The 17,585-nt window shown below is 42.0% G+C and overlaps 1 protein-coding gene across 1 annotated transcript in view; it reads right to left on the bottom strand.

Moving 5' to 3' along the window:
- Positions 1-3,784: 3,784 nt before the first annotated feature.
- Positions 3,785-17,585, bottom strand: part of topaz1 (testis and ovary specific TOPAZ 1) — a 60,627-nt gene continuing 46,826 nt past the window's right edge. The window contains exons 16-21 of the mRNA XM_078539761.1: positions 17,341-17,441; positions 15,680-15,842; positions 9,285-9,449; positions 7,725-7,928; positions 4,194-4,377; positions 3,785-4,100 (exon numbers count right to left, since the gene is read on the bottom strand). Of these exons, the coding sequence (XP_078395887.1) occupies positions 3,884-4,100; positions 4,194-4,377; positions 7,725-7,928; positions 9,285-9,449; positions 15,680-15,842; positions 17,341-17,441 (1,034 nt within the window). The 3' untranslated portion in view covers positions 3,785-3,883. The remainder of the gene's footprint in view (positions 4,101-4,193; positions 4,378-7,724; positions 7,929-9,284; positions 9,450-15,679; positions 15,843-17,340; positions 17,442-17,585) is intronic.

The raw sequence follows: 17,585 nt of genomic DNA on the forward strand, positions 1-17,585 counted from the left end.
CAAGAGCAGCAGATACACGGGAACATCACCACCTTGAAGTTCCCCTCCAAGTCATTCACCATCCTGACTTGGAAATATATTGCCGTTCCTTCACTGTCACTTGGTCATAATCCTGTAACTCCCTTCCGAACAGCACTGTGGGTGTACCTACACCACATGGACTGCAGCAGTTCAAGGCAGCTCACCACCACCTGCTCAAGGGCAACTAGGGGTGGGCAATAAATGCTGGCCCAGCCAGTGAAGCCCACATCCCATGAATAAATGAAAAAAACTTTCTCAGCACTGTACCATCAGATTTTTGTGCTCAAGTCCTGGAATGGGAGGTGAACCTTTTGCCTGAGAAGTGAGAATGTTACTCGCTAAGCCACATCTGAGGCCAGTCTTGCTGGATTAACCTCAAATTCGAAAGCATGCTTTTAGAAATTGCTTCAGACCAAAATAAATGTGAACTGTAATTCATTGTGTGCGTGCAGTGTGTCAGAAGCAAAAAGTATCTGAAGTGGATGTTCCTGACACTCCAGGGTTAAATGTATCATTAAATCAATGCTCCTTCTGCCCTTAGAGATCCCAGGCATGATTCAAGAAGAGCAAGGGCATTTTGCCAATGTTCTGGGCCAATATTATACTAATAACAAATGATCTGGTCATTATCACATTGCTGTTTGTCAGATCTTGCTGTCAGCAAATTGGCTGCCGTGTTTCCTACATTACGACAGTGAATACATGTTCAAAAAGTACTTTGTTGGCTTTAAAGCGCTTTGGGATGTCCTGTGGTCATGTTATAGAAATGTAAGTCTTTCTAGCCATGTACTAGAGCAGGTTGGCCAATATTCATTTTTTCCCCCCCCCTTTTTATCCTGCGATATGGGTGTCACTGGCAAGACCAGCATTTGTTGCCCTTTTCCCTGAGTTAGAGGTTCATGTGTTCAAGTTCCACTCCAGAACCTCAAGCACACAATCTAGGCTGACGCTCCTGTTTTTTTTCATATTTATTCATTGATGGGGTGTGGGCTTCGCTGGCTGGGCTAGCATTTATTGCCCATGAGAAGGTGGTGGTGAGCTGCCTTCTTGAACCGCTGCAGTCCATGTGGTGTAGGTACACCCACAGTGCTGTTAGGGAGGGAGTTCCAGGATTTTCACCCAGCGACAGTGAGGAACAGTGATTTACTTCCAAGTCAGGATGGTGTGTAAGTTGGAGGGGAACTTCCAGCTTGTGGTGTTCCCATGTGTCTGTTTCCCTTGTCCTTTGAGATGGTAGAGGTCGTGGGCTTGGAAGGTGCTGTTGAAGGAGCCTTGGTGAGGTTCTGCAGTGCATCTGGTAGACGGTACACACTGCTGGCACCATGTGTCGGTGGTGGAGGGAATGAATGTTTGTGGATGGGGTGTCAATCAAGTGGGCTGCTTTGTCCTGGATAGTGTCCAGCTTCTTGAGTGTTGTTGGAGCTGCACCCATCCAGGCATGTTGAGAGTATTCCATCACACTCCTGACCTATGCCTTGTAGATGGTGGACAGACTTTGGAGAGTCATGAGGTGTTATTTGCTGCAGAATTCCCAGCCTCTGACCTGCTCTTGTAGCCACAATATTTATGAGGCTGGTCCAGTTCAGTTTCTGGTCAATGGTAACCCCCAGGATGTTGATATTGGGAGATTCAGCAATGGTAATGGCACTGAATGTCAAGGGGAGATGGTCATTGCCTGGCACTTGTGTGGCACAAATGTTACTTGCCATTTGTCAGCCCAAGCCTGAATATTGTCCAGGTCTCACTACATATAGGTATGGTCTGCTTCAGTATCTGAGGAGTCACAAATGGTGCTGAACATTGTGCAATCATCACTACTTCTGACCTTTTATGATGGAAGGAAGGACATTGATGAAGCAACTGAAGATGGTTGGGCCGAGGACACTACCCTGAGGAACTTCTGCAGTGATGTTCTGGGGTTGGGATGATTGACTTCCAACAACCACAACTATTTTCCTTTGTGTTAGCTACGACTCCAACCAGTGGAGAGTTTTCCCCATGAATCCCATTGACTCCAGTTTTGCTAGGGCTCCTTGATAATTTTGTTCATTCAAATTACATTGAACCAACAGCCCATATGGCTTCTCAGGTGGATGTAAATAGTCCTGTAGCACATGTGCAGAACAGCAACAATCATCTCTCAATCAATATCTGTTCTCTCGTATTTATTTCATTCCTTTGGCAGCTTGCTGTGTATAAATTGGCTGCTGTGTTTCCCACTTTACAACAGTGACTACACTTCAAAAGCACTTCATTGGTTGCAAAGTGCTCCCAGATATTTCTGAGTTATGGAAGGCGCTGTTTAAGTGTAAGTTTCCGAGCACCTAAGTGAGCTTTTTTTATTGAACCTTGAGTGCTGAGTGGTCCCAGGTCAGCCAGTTGTAGGGGGCATCAGACTAAGCCTGATATCATCTAACATCAGTCACTGGAGATTGAACAGGATCTTCCTTACAAGTAGTCACAACCCAGCTTGTAGTGGCTTCTACTGTTTCCTGGGGCTTAGAGCTACTGAGCCAGCAGAGATGCATGGTCACAGTTCCTACAGTTCAGCCACGCATAAACTAAACCCATTGAATCAATGTCTTTGGTCACCAGTACAATTTCTGCTTCCTAATCACTGTTTCCACTGTGCTGCCCAGCAGCTGTCTGAAGTTGAGCCAGACCATTCACAATTCTTGATGTTGCGTTTGACCCGGAGATGAACTTCCAACCACATATCCACTTTGTCACTAAGACCTCCTAATTTCACCTCTGCAACTTGACCTCAGCTCATCAGCTACTGAAACCTTCATCCATATCTTGGTTATTTCTGGACTTTACAATTCCAATGTCTCCTGTCTGGCCTCTCATCTTTTATAAACTTGAGCTCATCCAAAACTCTGCTGCCATATCTTAGCTCACACCAAGTCCCTTTACCCATCACCACTGTGTTCACTGACCTACACTGGCCCCAGTTCAGAAATGCCTCAACTTTAAAATTCCCATTCTTGTATCTCTGTAACCTCCTTCCACCCTTCCAAGATTATCCATGCTGCTCCAATTCTGGCATCTTTTGCAGCTCCAGCTTTACTCACTCTACCGTTGGCCACTGTACTTTCTGCTGCCTGGACCTTGGCTCTGAGAGTCTCTCCCTAAACCTCTCTCTCTCTCCTTTAAGATGCTTATGAAAACCTACCTCTTCACCAAGCTTTTGGTCACCTCTCCTGATGTCTCCTCCTGTGGTTCACTGTCATTCTGCTCTTGCTAAATGCCTTGGCATGTTTTATTACCTTAAAAAGGTGCTTTATAAATGCAAATTGTTGTTGAACATTAGTAAATACTCTGGGGTAGAGTTGCCATTTTGGCTGCTATCAGGAAACTGCACTAGTTGGGTTATGATTCTGCTAAAACTCATTTGCATGATCACAAACATAAAATCTTCCAAGCACGACCAAGCATTCTAACAGTTTCTATTTTTTTAAGAAGTTCTGCTAAAAAGTATTCCTTGATGTACTTAAGAGTGGTAACCAAAAGTAAGCTTTTTCCAATATCAATTTTTTTTTATGGTTTATTATAGATTTATACCTGTTGTTTCACTCTCAACCAGATAACAGGGCAGCTTCATATAAAATACAGCGCTAATTTTAACCATATTAGCTGGAGTAAGATTTAAGTTGCAAAAATGCTGAATTATAACCAGTTACAAAGGGACATTTGGCTTGTTTTGTGTTTAAAGGAAGTTAGGTCAAGAAGCAAGTCCCTTGGATTTTACTGAATAAACACATTTTCATCAAATAGTTTCATTGTACAGTGATTGTCAATTTAACATTAATAACTCAAAATATCTTTTAATACTCATGCCAGAGCGATCTCTCTGCCCTAATTAGTCAAACAGCCAAACTTTGCCCGCCCACTTCATGTTCTGTTCAAGCCACCTTAGAGCAGAGGAATATTCCAAACTGAAAACCTCTTCTTTCGCGATGTTGACGGTCGTGTGTTTTATCTGAAGCTTTGGTTCTGATTTTCGGGCAGCTGCCAGCAATCTGTCCACCGCTGCTTCGTAATCGCCATTCGCCAACTGACTCCTTTCATCTTCGAACCTTTACAAACAAAAATAAAAATAAAAATGTGTTCCAGAATAAAACACCCGATTACCGAATCGTGAAAACATGGTTTAAAAAGGGGACTTCAACCTTCTCAGTACAATCTGCAGAGACTGCTTGGAGACACTAGGACTCTGAATGTTGCTCGCATTCGTAACCAGGAACATCTCAGTCGCCAACAACATTTCCACTTCCGACAGGAAGCACGGAATTGGGAGCAGTTTGCGGTACAAGCTTTCCTCAACTGGTGGATAACACCCACTGGACAAGGCTTCTGCAGAAAGAAATCAGAATTATAGAAAACTTATTTTCTCTCACTTGTCCTGTTATATATATATTATATATATATATATGTGTATGTGTGATCTAGATCTTGGTGTGCAGGGGACAATTTCAAAGTTTGCGGACAACACAAAACTTGGGAGAATTGTAAACTATGAGGAGGACAGTGTAGAACTTCAATGCAGAGAAGTGTGAGGTGATACACTTTAGTACAAAGAGCATGGAGGGACAGTATAAAATAAAGGATACTATTTTAAAGGGTGTGCAGGAGCAGAGAGACCTGGGTGTACATGTACATAAGTCATTAAAGGTAGCAGGACAGGTACAGAGAAAGCATACAGTATTCTAGGCTTCATTAATAGGGGCATAGAATACAAGAGCAGGGAGGTTATGATGAACTTATATAAGTCACTGGTTAGACATCAGCTGGAGTACTGTGTACAGTTCTGGGCGCCACACTATAGGAAGGACGTGAATGCATTGGAGAGTGTGCAGAAGAGGTTTACGAGAATGGTTCCAGGGATGAGACATTTCAGTTATGAGGAAAGATTCAAGAAGTTGGGACTGTTTCCTTGGTGAGGAAAAGGTTAAGAGGAGACTTGATAGAAGTTTTCAAACTAATGAAGGGCCTGGACAGAGTAGATAGCTCGTAAATGGATCAAGAACCAGAGGGTACAGTTTTCAAGTGTTTTGCAAAAGAAGCAAATGCGAGGTGAGGAAAAACTTTTTTACACAGCAAGTAGTTAGGGTTTGGAATGCCCTGCTGGGAAGTGTGGTGGAGGCAGGTTCAATTGAGGCATTCAAGAGGGCATTGGATGATTATCTAAATAGAAACAATGTGCAGGGTTACACAGAAAAGGCAGGAGATTAATACTGAGTTAAAATACGCAGCGAGCCAGTGCAGTCATGGTGGGCCGAATGGCCTCCTCCTACAGCGTAACAATTCTGTATTTCCTACATTACAACGGTCGACCACATTTCAAAAGTACTTCATTGGCAGTAAAGCACTGAGGCGTCCCAGTGGTTGTGCAAGGTGCTATATTAATGTAAGTCTTTTTTTTCTTAAATACATACAATTCATATTCAGTATCCTGAATCAATGTCCCCGTCAGAAAGGATTTGCATAGCAATGTAAGATATAGGAGATAGTCTATATGGCCCCTTGAGTCTGCTCCAGCAATCAACAAGATCATGGCTGTTCTTCTACCTAAATTCCACATGGCCACATTATGCCCAAATCCCTCGATTCCTTTAGTGTCCAAAAATCTATCGATCTCAGTTGTGAATAAAATCAACTGAGCATTCACAGCTCTCTGGGGTAGAGAATTCCAAAGATTCACAGCCTCTTAAGTGAAGAAGTCTTTGTCCAAAACGGCCAATCATTTGTGCTGAGACTATGACTCCTAGTTCTAGGCACTCCAGTTTGGGAAACAACTTCAGTATAATTTTGTGTTTTCATTTTAAAAAATTTAAACGGATAGCTGTGTCCTATAAGGCGCTTTATCCCTACACTAACGTAACACTGAAGCTGTGGGTCACATACCAAGCTAAATGGGTTAATTGAGTTTATGGTGCTCGATTGCTACTTTATTCAGCTCCTCTAATACCAGCTAGCATGAAATGTCAAGTTAGTTCAGTGGCAATATGTGTATCTCTGTTAAGAGGGTTGCCAGTTCAAGCCCCACTCCAGGACGTGAGCAACCAGTGTCAATACCTGCAGGAGTGTTGTAATGGCAGAGAGCTATGGTTCAAAGAAGACGTGTACCTGTCCATGTGGGTATTTGAACTGGACCATGGGAATTCTCCTGTACCCTAGCGAACAATTATACCTCAAACAGCATCACCAGTAACACTGGACCCATGCATATAGCATGTTCAATTCAATTAAATTCACTTGCTTGCTAGGCTTGACTTCAAAGAGTCAAGTCGACAGTGGTGTGGGACTGGAGTCACATGTAGACCAGACTGGGTTAGGGAGGCAGATCCCTTTTAATGAACCGATTGAGTTTATTAAAATGATAATCTGACAGCTTTGTGATCACTTACTGGGATCAACTTTTTATTTCCAGAGCCTACAGAAAAAACCAAAATGGGAGAGGGAAGGACAGATTTTGCATTTGCCAATTGCCTCATCAGGCTCTCAGCACATCCCACACTAGTTTTGAAGTGCAGTTACTATTGCTATGTAGGAAACCTGGCAGTAAACTTCTGCTCATCAAGATTCTACAAAACAGCAAAGGAGACAAACAACTGAACCTTTTTTGTGCGTGCCGCTGGTTGAGGTCACCAAGAGAACTGGGTGTGCTGCCTGAATGGTGCAGTATGAAACAATGGAACCAGCAGACAGGGCCGGCAGACACATCTGAATTTTCTGATCTACCCTTATGATATGACATGGGAACGTACAGAACTGACAGGCAGGGCAAGACCATCTGAGCTACATTAAGCCTTCCCCACACCATGACAGCCAGTGCATCAGGACTAAGACTTACTCGCCTTTTCCCGGTCTCCTGCCATGTTAGATTCTGGGAAAGGCCCAAAAAAAAAACAAATATAAAACAGGGACAATGTTGGAAAAAGTATTGTGTCAAAAATTCCCCTCCAAACCTTTAAGTCCAGGAGATCACACATGCTAAGTGTTATCTATAAAAGCACTTCCCTTCAATATGATGTAATCTCTGCCCCAGACCAGAACCAGCCAAATCCCTGTTGAATGGAGAGAGTCAGCACCCACTGCACCCAGCTGGTGACAAGCTCCAGTGGTTCACTGGTCTGGTGCTTTCTCCGAGTGAGAGGTGATCACTCATCACCTTTGTGCACTTCCTTGTAAGCCTGCTATATTGCTGCAGAAGCCAGAAAGGACACGTGGCTCTGGCAGACTCTGCACAGGGTTTGGTGGGGCTGGGGGAGGCAAGGCTGGTGGTTAGGCAGCAGGAAGAAGCATTCCACCCAGCCATTGAACTATATAACCGTTCCTTCACTGTCACTGGATCAAATTCCCTCCCGAACAGCACTGTGGGTGTATCTACACCACACAGACAGCATCACGCAGAGAAGGCAGCTCACCACCACCTTCTTAGGAGCAATTAGGGATGGGCAACAAACACTGGCCTTGCCAGCGACGCCCATGTCCCATGAAAGAATAAAGAAAACAAAATACAACCGAAGCTGGGTAATCATCTGACAGGGAAATGATAAAATGTAGGTCTAAACACCAAGGCAAGTAAATATTCATTCCAACATTATCGACAATCAGGTCCTGGCCAACGCGTGTATTTCCATCTACTTTCTGATACAGATATACAAGTAGACAAGGGTTAAACACAGCCACAGACTTACTCTTGTATTGTTTTCTTGCTTTCGGCCACAAACAGGACCTGCCCAAGGCTGTAATTAAGTTTCTTACAGCCAAAGAGTTCACAGGTATGTTTGCCGACCTCATAAACTCCACCGTGTCAGTCGACACCCCAAGACAATTATTCTGGATGCACTCAAGCAGCAGGTTGTTGAAAATCCTGACATACGGTGTGAGATCCATGGCGCCTGCAACACCAAAAGAGAATCAATTAACTTCTGCTAGAGAGAACTGAAAATAAATGTTTAATTTGACACTTCTTAGAATGTCACCATCAATTGTCTTCTTTTTTTCTCAAAACAGTTCAACAGCAGCAAGATTGAGAAAAATATTCTAAGCCATAACATGAGTGTGGAATTACCACCAGCACCTCGAATTTCTGGACTTCCAGCCAACCTACATTTCTCACCCATCAACATTTTAAGTTCAAGATGAACAATAATTACTTTTATTGGGTTGCAAGGAAGTGTTTAGCATGTTATTGGAGTATTGTTATGCAACAGACCAATTTTGATGTACCCTCCCTCCCAGGTCCTAGTGATTACACCAACAGAAATATAACTTATGAGCTAAGAGTCCTGATAACTTGGTAAGTACTTTAGTTTTAGCCGACTACAAGGAAAGGTCCACTGATGGCTATTGCACTTGGTGTTCAGTTTCTCCACCCGGTTTTTCTCCGTTTGCTTGCTGAGCCTGCTTCCTCACATTGGGTTATATTTCACTAGTGCTACCAGCCTCTGGTAGTTAGTTATTCTTAACTAGTTGGCTCAAAAATGTTATAGGCAGACACCTCAGCCATGGGGGACATCACAGCTGAGCTACGTCTCATCTGCACCAGACATCCACAAATTTCACAACGGGACATTTGCATCACGACTGAGAACCCTGTTTTATTAATTATTTGTTCCTGGCAAGGTTAGGAATTATTGGCCATTGGCCCTCAAGGTGGTGGTGGGTCACCTTCTTGAGCCACTGCAGTCTTATTCTCAGTGGCAGATTTGATACAGCTGCAGGGACCCTGTTAAATACAACATCCACAATCAAGCCGCACTGTCCATGCCATATCTCTGCCTTTTCCTGGGGTGTCTAGACTAACAAGACTGTTACATGTATTCACTACAACTTGGCAGTTGCTGCTTTTAAACTGGTCTATGGTTAGACCAGAATCTGATAAATTTAAAAAAAACAGAGGCTGTGTTTTCTTTTTTAAATAGTTTTTTTCTGAACACTTCTATTAATTGTAAAAACATTCAGATTGGGATGAAAAGGAATGTTTGACTAGACAGGGAGGTTAGAGGTGCGAGGTGGTGTGATGAAACCTCCAGGAATATATATTCAATTTGGAAACTCTAGCCATAAGTGACATGTTCAATGCTGAACAAAACTAGTGAGAATACGAAATACTCCCCAGAAGGGTCACCCTTTCTGGACGAATACAAAATTCAGAAACAAGTCAACTGCAGGCAGAATATTATTGAAAATTAGTATATTGTTCCCTAAAATTACAAATCTGTGCTATGCCAGGTTGATTCCATTGCACTTACCATTTATACTCTGGAATCCAGGCAAGTGCTGCAGAACTTCCAGTGTTTCACAATACATGCTACTCTGAAGAGTAGCATCAGCAAGGCTAATCAGAAAATTGTATCGATTGAGAACATCCAATTTGTCACAGGGCCATTCAGGGGTACTGATTAGCCAGTCAGATTCTGTGTGTTAAAAATAATTCAGAGTAAAGAGGTTGTGTCTGTATCATTTCAACAGAAGCAAAATTGTGATTACTGATTTCATTTTGCAAAACCCATCCATTTAGAGCAGCGGCTCTGGAAGTGTGGTTCATGGACCACTGGTGATCTATGAGTGTCCTTCTGGTGGTCCGTGTGCTGGTCCAAAATGCAAGTCACTGACGCACAACGCCATGGCCAAGGACATATGAGGGAACAAGCCAGAAACCTCATCCCCACGACTCACCTGGAGCTACACGACTAGACCAGCTCCCACATGCACAGCATGGATCAACATAAGCATGAACAACAACGTCATTTTATAAGCAAGATTTATGTTATTGTTGATTATGTTTAATTACAGATCATAATAACTACTGTATTAGTTTCTCTGAATAAGATTATTGTGCTGACTTTATAACATATTAGAATGTTTCAAATAAATGTGTTCTTTTGTAGTACTAATGTTTTTAATGTGAAAATGTCTACACTTTTGTTTCTGGCATGAAATAATAATTTGTTAACAAAAATTAATGCGCATAAATCTATTACATTTTGTAGAGAAAAAGCAGTGAAATATTTATAGTTTCTATAAGTTCCCATTAATTCGGATGAGGTTTTTTTAAAAAACGGTGTTAAGCAAAAACTGGGTTGGGGCAGCAGGTGGTTTGTGAGGTTTTTGCCCCAACTGTGGCCTCGGTCAAGAAAGTTTGAGAACCACTGGTTCTTACAATAAAAGGTTGTGTGCATGACACACAGCCATACAGAAAACATAACACTCTTGGGATCCCTTATTCCTCCTCACAACCTCCCCCCTCCCCGCCCCCCCCCTCCACCCCCACTTAACCCTCCCCTCAATCATGCATGGTATTTGTCCCCCTTTCAACGCTCACCAATTAATTCACTAATCACAGAAAGGTACTTGTAAAATGATAACGCCCATTGTTGGCATCTGGTCACAAATATCATCCGATATATGTGCAGCACGGGTCATTAATATTAAAAGCCGCAACAATATAATGCAATTTGTGTATGCCCTTTAAGTGATCCCACTGTGACTATTAAGCAAACCAGAGAGCACAAATTTTACTTTAACAGCATCATGTAATATTATTAACTTGACAGGAAAATAGCCCATTAGTTATGTATAACACTGTGCAGACTATAACACTGATTTTGGTGACTGCCTCAGCCTCATTAACATGTTCTGCACATTGCACCATATGGACACGGTGACAGTAAATTCATATTTAGTAGAAAGATTCAATACTTGCAATCCAGATAAACTGCACAAGATTTTTTCCATTCTGTAGAAGAATTAGAAGACTTTCTCCTGCCCGGGTGCATGAGATTATTCAATACAATTATTTCATACAAGGGGTGGGAACTGGATTCTATTTTATCAGTAATCTCACGGTAGAAAGATCAAATGACTTCTAAGGAACAAAGTGGAATTAATTGAACAACATAAGTCTTCACGGTCAGCAAGAAGCACTGGAGTCCTCGGGTGTCTCTATGTGACAACTTTTAAGAGGCCAGAAGACAAACACTGTTTTCTTGATCAGCAAGTCTGAAGAGAGCTGATTGCTGCTTCTCACTACAATGTTTTTAATATCTGCCATGTAACACAACTTTATCACAATATTTCAGTACCTCAAAAATCTTATAAAAGCACCAAGATAGAGTGGGGTATTAGGTAAGTAGACAAAAGGACAAGTCGAAAGTCAATGGAAAAGACTCTTGAGAATCACGTGCAGGATAAAACAGGTTACTGATTCACTATGAGCCCATTACCCCTGTCCTGGCAATCTCACCCCACAAAGCCCACTCACAGTAAACTTCCATTAGCAACAAAATAAACAGAACTCCAGCCATGGTTCCACCCTCTGTTCGCAAGGTAATTATGATTGACAAAGGCCATCTAACCCAGCTCATCTCATCCATTCAGAATGACATACATAGCTGGAGCAGGAGTAAGCCATTTGACACCTCGAGCCTGCTCAGCCATTTGATGACATTGTCTACATTACACCAGTGACTACAACTCAGGAGTATTTAATTAGCTGCAGAGCGATTTGAAACATCGTGAAAGGTGCTATATAAAATGTAGGTTTTGTCTTTCTTTCATTATATCTGCATGCAGTAGGCAGAGTGACTGTTGTAATGGTGAAATTGGAGGCCCAATGCTGATTCCCTAAGGATAATTAATCATAGAACAAATCAACTGATGTTAGGGAAGTGGCTACAAAGAAATCACTACATTCACAAAACAATTCAATTTTGTAGCTAATACAACCTTACCATTCTGACTTCTCTGGTGCCAACCCACAGTATACCATAAATGGTACCTGCTCCTTTTGCACTAATGACACGATTCCCAAGATTTGCCAATTAGGCATCTACCAGCAGCTTAGGAAGCATGTACAGTAGACTGAATTGCTGATCTAAATTTTTCCAGATAAGAATGATACATGGTACATAAATTCAGTACGGCCTTAACTCGGACTCGATTGTTTCCCCTTCCCCAAGAAATTGTCATATAAATTGAGCTGAACATTAAATTTACAGCCTAAAATAAAAACAACATAATTAACAAATAAACTCCAACAGCAAAAAAGGACGACAACCCCCAATCTCCCTTCCCCCAACTCCAGCATCTACTTGGTCCTAAAGTAGAGATTTTATTTACTTACCATTTTTCAGTCAAGACCTCTCAGTTACTGCACTGCTTCAGACAACTCCACGTTTTTTTGGCAGGCTTTTTAAAAAAAAACTGAGCCACAAAACTGCCCGAAGGTTGGAAGCAGCAGGGCAGCAACTAATCAGAACTCAGCCTGAAGGTTCAGGTTTTATTTTTTAAGTCGGTCTTTCAGGGTCCTGCAGCTGTGCCTCTGGCTGCTCAGGCTGTGGGGGGGGCGGGGGCAACAAGAAACTCCATTTAGAGCAATGAGCTCGGGGCCCCCGTTAGCCTCCAGTGTTTGGCATCATCTGAACCCTCCTCTCCTGGGCCTCTCCCATAGGACAAAAATGTCCCAATTAAGACTGATTTGTTCTTCTGAATTATAGACATTTCAGCCATTCAGGAATCACTAACTGCGTAAAAATGACATCTCGCTTATAAAATTTCCATTAATTAAAAACAGTGAAAAGGTACTAATAAACAGTTAAGTACCAGAAACCAACCACATTTCTGATTTAAATTTCCTTTATTGGTTTCCCTTCTGAACTATATACACCACCAAAAAATGAAATTTATAGCACAACTCTCAATTCCCAAAATTACTATTAATCTTACTCAAGGATTTAAATGGAAATCTCAGCATCGATTTTTATCCATATGTGCTTTGGGCTTGAAACATGCAATTTTTCTGGAGTTTGGAAACAGTCCTGCTTGACTTCATTTTCAGTCCTCGACTCATTCATTGACCAAGCTAAGTCTCACAAAAGAGCTACTAATGTGGTAAACGTCCCAAGGGCAGGGTAACAGACTCCGAGGTTGAGGTGGTGGCTTGGTCCCAGAGGATTGAGGGGGTGTTTCAAGGTGGTTGAGCGGTGGTGGTTTAGGAAGAGAATTCCATATACAAAACTTCTATAGTCAATGGAGCGAGGGGACACACGCATTATTAGCTCAGTGGACTGAGTGAAATATGGGTTTGGAGGGACCGTGTCATTTGTCATTTTAATTCTCTGCCTCGCTCCCATTCTGACTTTTTCTGTCTTTGGTCTCCTGCTCAACGCAAGCTCGAGGGAGAGCACCTCCATTCAGCTAGGCACTTTACAGCCTTCCGCACTCAACACGCAGTTCAACAATTTTAAATTGTAACCTCTGCCCCCAGTTTGTCCCCTTTATCTTTGTCGGTTTCTTTTATTTCCCTGGTTTTGCTTTCAGGTAGCAGCTATTCATTATTCTGCCATTCACTCCTCTTCTGGACTCTTTTTTTTGGTTTTTTTTTTAAACTTGTCCCATTACCACACCCTTGTCTTTGCACCATGAACCCGTGTATCATTTTTTAAAAAATTCATTCACAGGATGTGGGCGTCACTGGCTGGGCCAGCACTTATTGCCCATCCCTAATTGCCCTTGAGAAGCTGGTGGTGAGCTGCTTTCTTGAGACGCTACAGTCCATGTGTTGTAGGTACACCCACCCTGCTGTTAGGGATTTTGGCCCAGCAACCCAGCCCAGAAGTCCCCACGCGCAAGGACTGCCTGGGGAATGAAAACTTTTGTTAGGCAATTACCCTGTACCGATTTAAATTGCAAACTTAGGGTAGCTCTAACTGTCTTACCAGGATAGTTACCCAGGAAGAGTTAGAAGAATTAAAACCACTTCTAACTCCTGGGTAAATTTAGTACTGACGTGCACCACACTACCCCACCCCGACTGCACGCCGCCCCACCCGACTCCCTCCTGACCCCCCCAAGGGACCCCACCCCACCCGCACCACTCTCCTGACCCCCCTGGTCTATCCCCACCTCCGACTACCCCAATTCTATTTATGTTGTGAGACACAACCTCAGCATTGCATGAAAATCAGCAATGGATTGCTGCAGCAACACCACTAGCTAAACAATAGCCATAATGGCTGCTGGCAGTTACCATGATCTGTCCACAACCTGTATGGTGGACTAGATACACCCACATACCTGGGAATTTCATATGAAGCTAACCCCCCCCCCAACTAAAATGTCCCCGACCAGGAGAGCTTCTTACTTCAAACTTCCCGTAACTCAGATTTCCTTTTAGAAGGAATGGGAGCTTTCCCCTACGATATGTCTGGAAGAGGATCCCTGAATCAGCTGGAGCTATATAACAGGACGGGTCTCTCCTTTAAAATCCTTTTAGCCAGCTGGTCATTCTAACCATTGTTCCTATGCCAGCTCTTTGAACGAGCTATCAAATTAGCCCCACGTCCCTTCCCCATAGCATTGCAAACTCTTCCCACTCAAGTATTTATTCAATTTCCTTCTGAAAGTCACTGTTGAACATGCCTCCACCACCCTTTCAGATGATCATAACTTGCCGCTTAAAATAATTCTCATCTACCCTCCCTCTGGTAACTTTGCCAATTACTTCCACCAATAAAGGTGGACGGAGGTAATGTTATTGCCCTGTTAGTTTGTAAACAATATCTCAAAAGCTAATGGATGGATTTTCACTAAACTTGGTGCACAGATAGGGGGGTATGGTCCAACAAAGAACTGATTAGTTTTTGGTGAAGATCCGGATCCTGGAATATTTTTGAAATGTTGCGGATTGACTCCGCTACTGTGGCGGAATTTGTCACAGCTGTCAAAATGCGAAGAGTTTTCCAAACAGGCTGCTGGATGTGGATTGGCCTGAAGCCTCCTCAGTGAAATTGAAGCTCTTAATAAAAAAATTATTTTTTCAGCTTTGTAGTTACAGAGCATCAACCAGGCAGGGAACAGCCTCAAAGTGCCAGGAAGCACTTCGTCGCACAAAGGGTAGTGAAGATCTGGAACACCCTCCACCAAAAAATTCAGGCTGAGGTGGGGGGCAGTTGAAAGTTTAAAAACTGGGATTGATAGGTTTTTGATAGACAAGGGTATTAAGGGTTACAGAACCAGGGCAGGAGATGAAGTTAAGATGCAGACAAGCCAGTGATCTAATGGAATGATGGAACAGGCCTGAGGGGCTGAACAGCCTCCTCCTGTGCCTATGCTTGCTCAGAAAAAGGAGTTAAGGCAGAGAGAAGCAACTATATAAACACATGCAGCAGAGAAAAATAAACTGCAACAGGATTGGTTTTGACTGCTCCAATGAAGGGGTACAATGGCCCAAATGTTTTCAATTTTTATAAATTTCAATGCTTCAGTGATCCGCTAAATGGAGTGTTAGGTATTTTTTTCCTGGTCTATTACTAAGAACAGAAAGATTAAAGCACAGTGAAACATTAGAAACACGCTTCTTGGGTAACCTTGATAATCTGAAACAAACCTAACTTCCCCACGTACAAATTTTCTTAGAAACAACACCCAATGGCCATTTCTCTGTGAAATTACAGCAATTCCTAGGATTTGTGCAGAAGAATTGAAAATTCAGTGAAAACACCCATGTTCATATTACCTTAAATAGTTACAGAAAATAACAGTTACAAGTAAATGTTTCTGAGTTTGACAGTGATAAGGAAAAGCTTAACTGTTAAATGTCATTTGCATCCATCCATTGAGGCATTTTGAATAAATTAGGAAATACCTCTTAATAGCCAAAGTGCTTTGTTCACACATCCCGTTTTGAGAAAGATTTCTCCAGCAATATTAATGATCTGACATCTTGATACAGCACATTCGTTAACGAGACCCTTCACTATGGTGAAATTCACTGGAATTTCCTGCAACATGTCCAGAACTTTTCTTGCCTGTTCAATAAGACAAAATATTCACACAATTCAGTTATAGTTCAACACACTTAATTTAAGCCAGAAACACTTTGAAATCTAACAAAGCCAAAATCAAAATACTGCAGATGCTAGAAATCGAAAATAAAAACAGAAAATGCTGGAAATACTCAGCAGCTCATGCAGCATCAGAGGAGAGAGAAACAGAGATAAGCATTTCTGGTCAATGACCTAGTGTCAAAAATGGAAGTCAGGGATGAATGGATTTTAAGCAAGTGTAGAGACAGGGAGAGAACGGGACACATCACAAGGAGAGTGAAAGAACTATTAAAGATGTCGCCTTTTGGAAGTGAAGCTAAACCAAGGCCCCGAAATCAGATCATTGTTTAAAACAAAAAATCCCATGGCACTCTTCAAAAAGAGGAAGACAGGAGTTCTTCATAAACATTTCTCTTTCAATCAACATAATTAAAATAAGTTGCTAGTTATTATACTGCTGTTTGTGGGACTTTGCCATGTACAAATTGACTGCCACACTACAACAGTGATTACACATGCTGTGGGACTCTGACATCACGAAAGATGTAAAAATTCAAAAATATAACATCCGCTCACTAATCCTCTTGCAGTGCAAAGGTTGGATATTACATCTAATTCTCCTCCACGTCCTTCAATAGGGAACTGAAAACCTGGTTTCTTTCAATCCTCGAAATTGAATCAAATCACCCCAACACTGACGACTCCAATTTTAGTCCTTCTTCAGCTATTGACATTCTAGACTTCACCATCAACTGATCTCAGGAGATCTCATATCCTGTCCATTGACGCAGCTCTCTCCAAAAAAAAACTTCCTTTCCTCTTACATGCCAGATTTTTACATCCCCTTCGACCACACAATTCACCAGAGTTGAATACTGCTCATATATTGGATGATACCTCTCACCTAGCCAGAGAACAAGAAAAAGCCTTTATCAGATGGTCAAACCTTTGCTCACCTCCAGCCTCTCATTTAATTATAACCATTCCTACTCTAATTTTTTCTGTGTAATGAAAACTCAATCCCCTTGGCCTCCTCAATCTTTTAACGCCCAAGGTTGGCATCATCTAGCCACCAATGCCTGAATAACCTAATCTCCTTCCAAACATGCTGTTATCCTGGCACTGTGCATCTTGCCCTCAGCTTTGGCTTCTCAACAAGTAACCATTGTAAATTAAAGACAATTAAAATAGTGACTGGTGATATTCTGGTGGTAATATGGATTACACAATGGGTAAATAACTTTATTAAAATAATACACAAAGCCATTTGACAGTAACCAAAGTGCGAAAATAAGAATGTCAAGTTCTCACAGAGCAGTGAACAAGGGTGACAAGAAACATAGTTTTGAATGTTCTTTGGTGTTGAAAATGACAAAAGGGACAAAAGCATGAGTGACAATGCAAATAAAATGGATGGGTAAATTCTGAAAGTAAATGGGATTCACTATTTTTCATTGAGATAGACAAGCCTTGAACATACCTTTCTCCACTGCTCACTTTTATAGTATGCAACCATCACTGAGGTTCCAATCCCAACAAGCAATTTCTTGGCCATACCATTGATGTGTGGCTTTTGCCAAACTGAAAAACAAAGCACAATGGACAAAATTTTAATTACATTTTGTGTTCCAATATTTCAGTCTGCACTCATTTTATTACTACCCACCCAACTTCATGGTGTCATCATTTTTGGTAAAGCTTTTATGCCAACATTCATAATTGAAA

This window comes from Cetorhinus maximus, chromosome 4 (assembly GCF_964194155.1).
Source record: "Cetorhinus maximus chromosome 4, sCetMax3.hap1.1, whole genome shotgun sequence".
In the NCBI taxonomy this organism is placed as follows: Eukaryota; Metazoa; Chordata; class Chondrichthyes; order Lamniformes; family Cetorhinidae; genus Cetorhinus; species Cetorhinus maximus.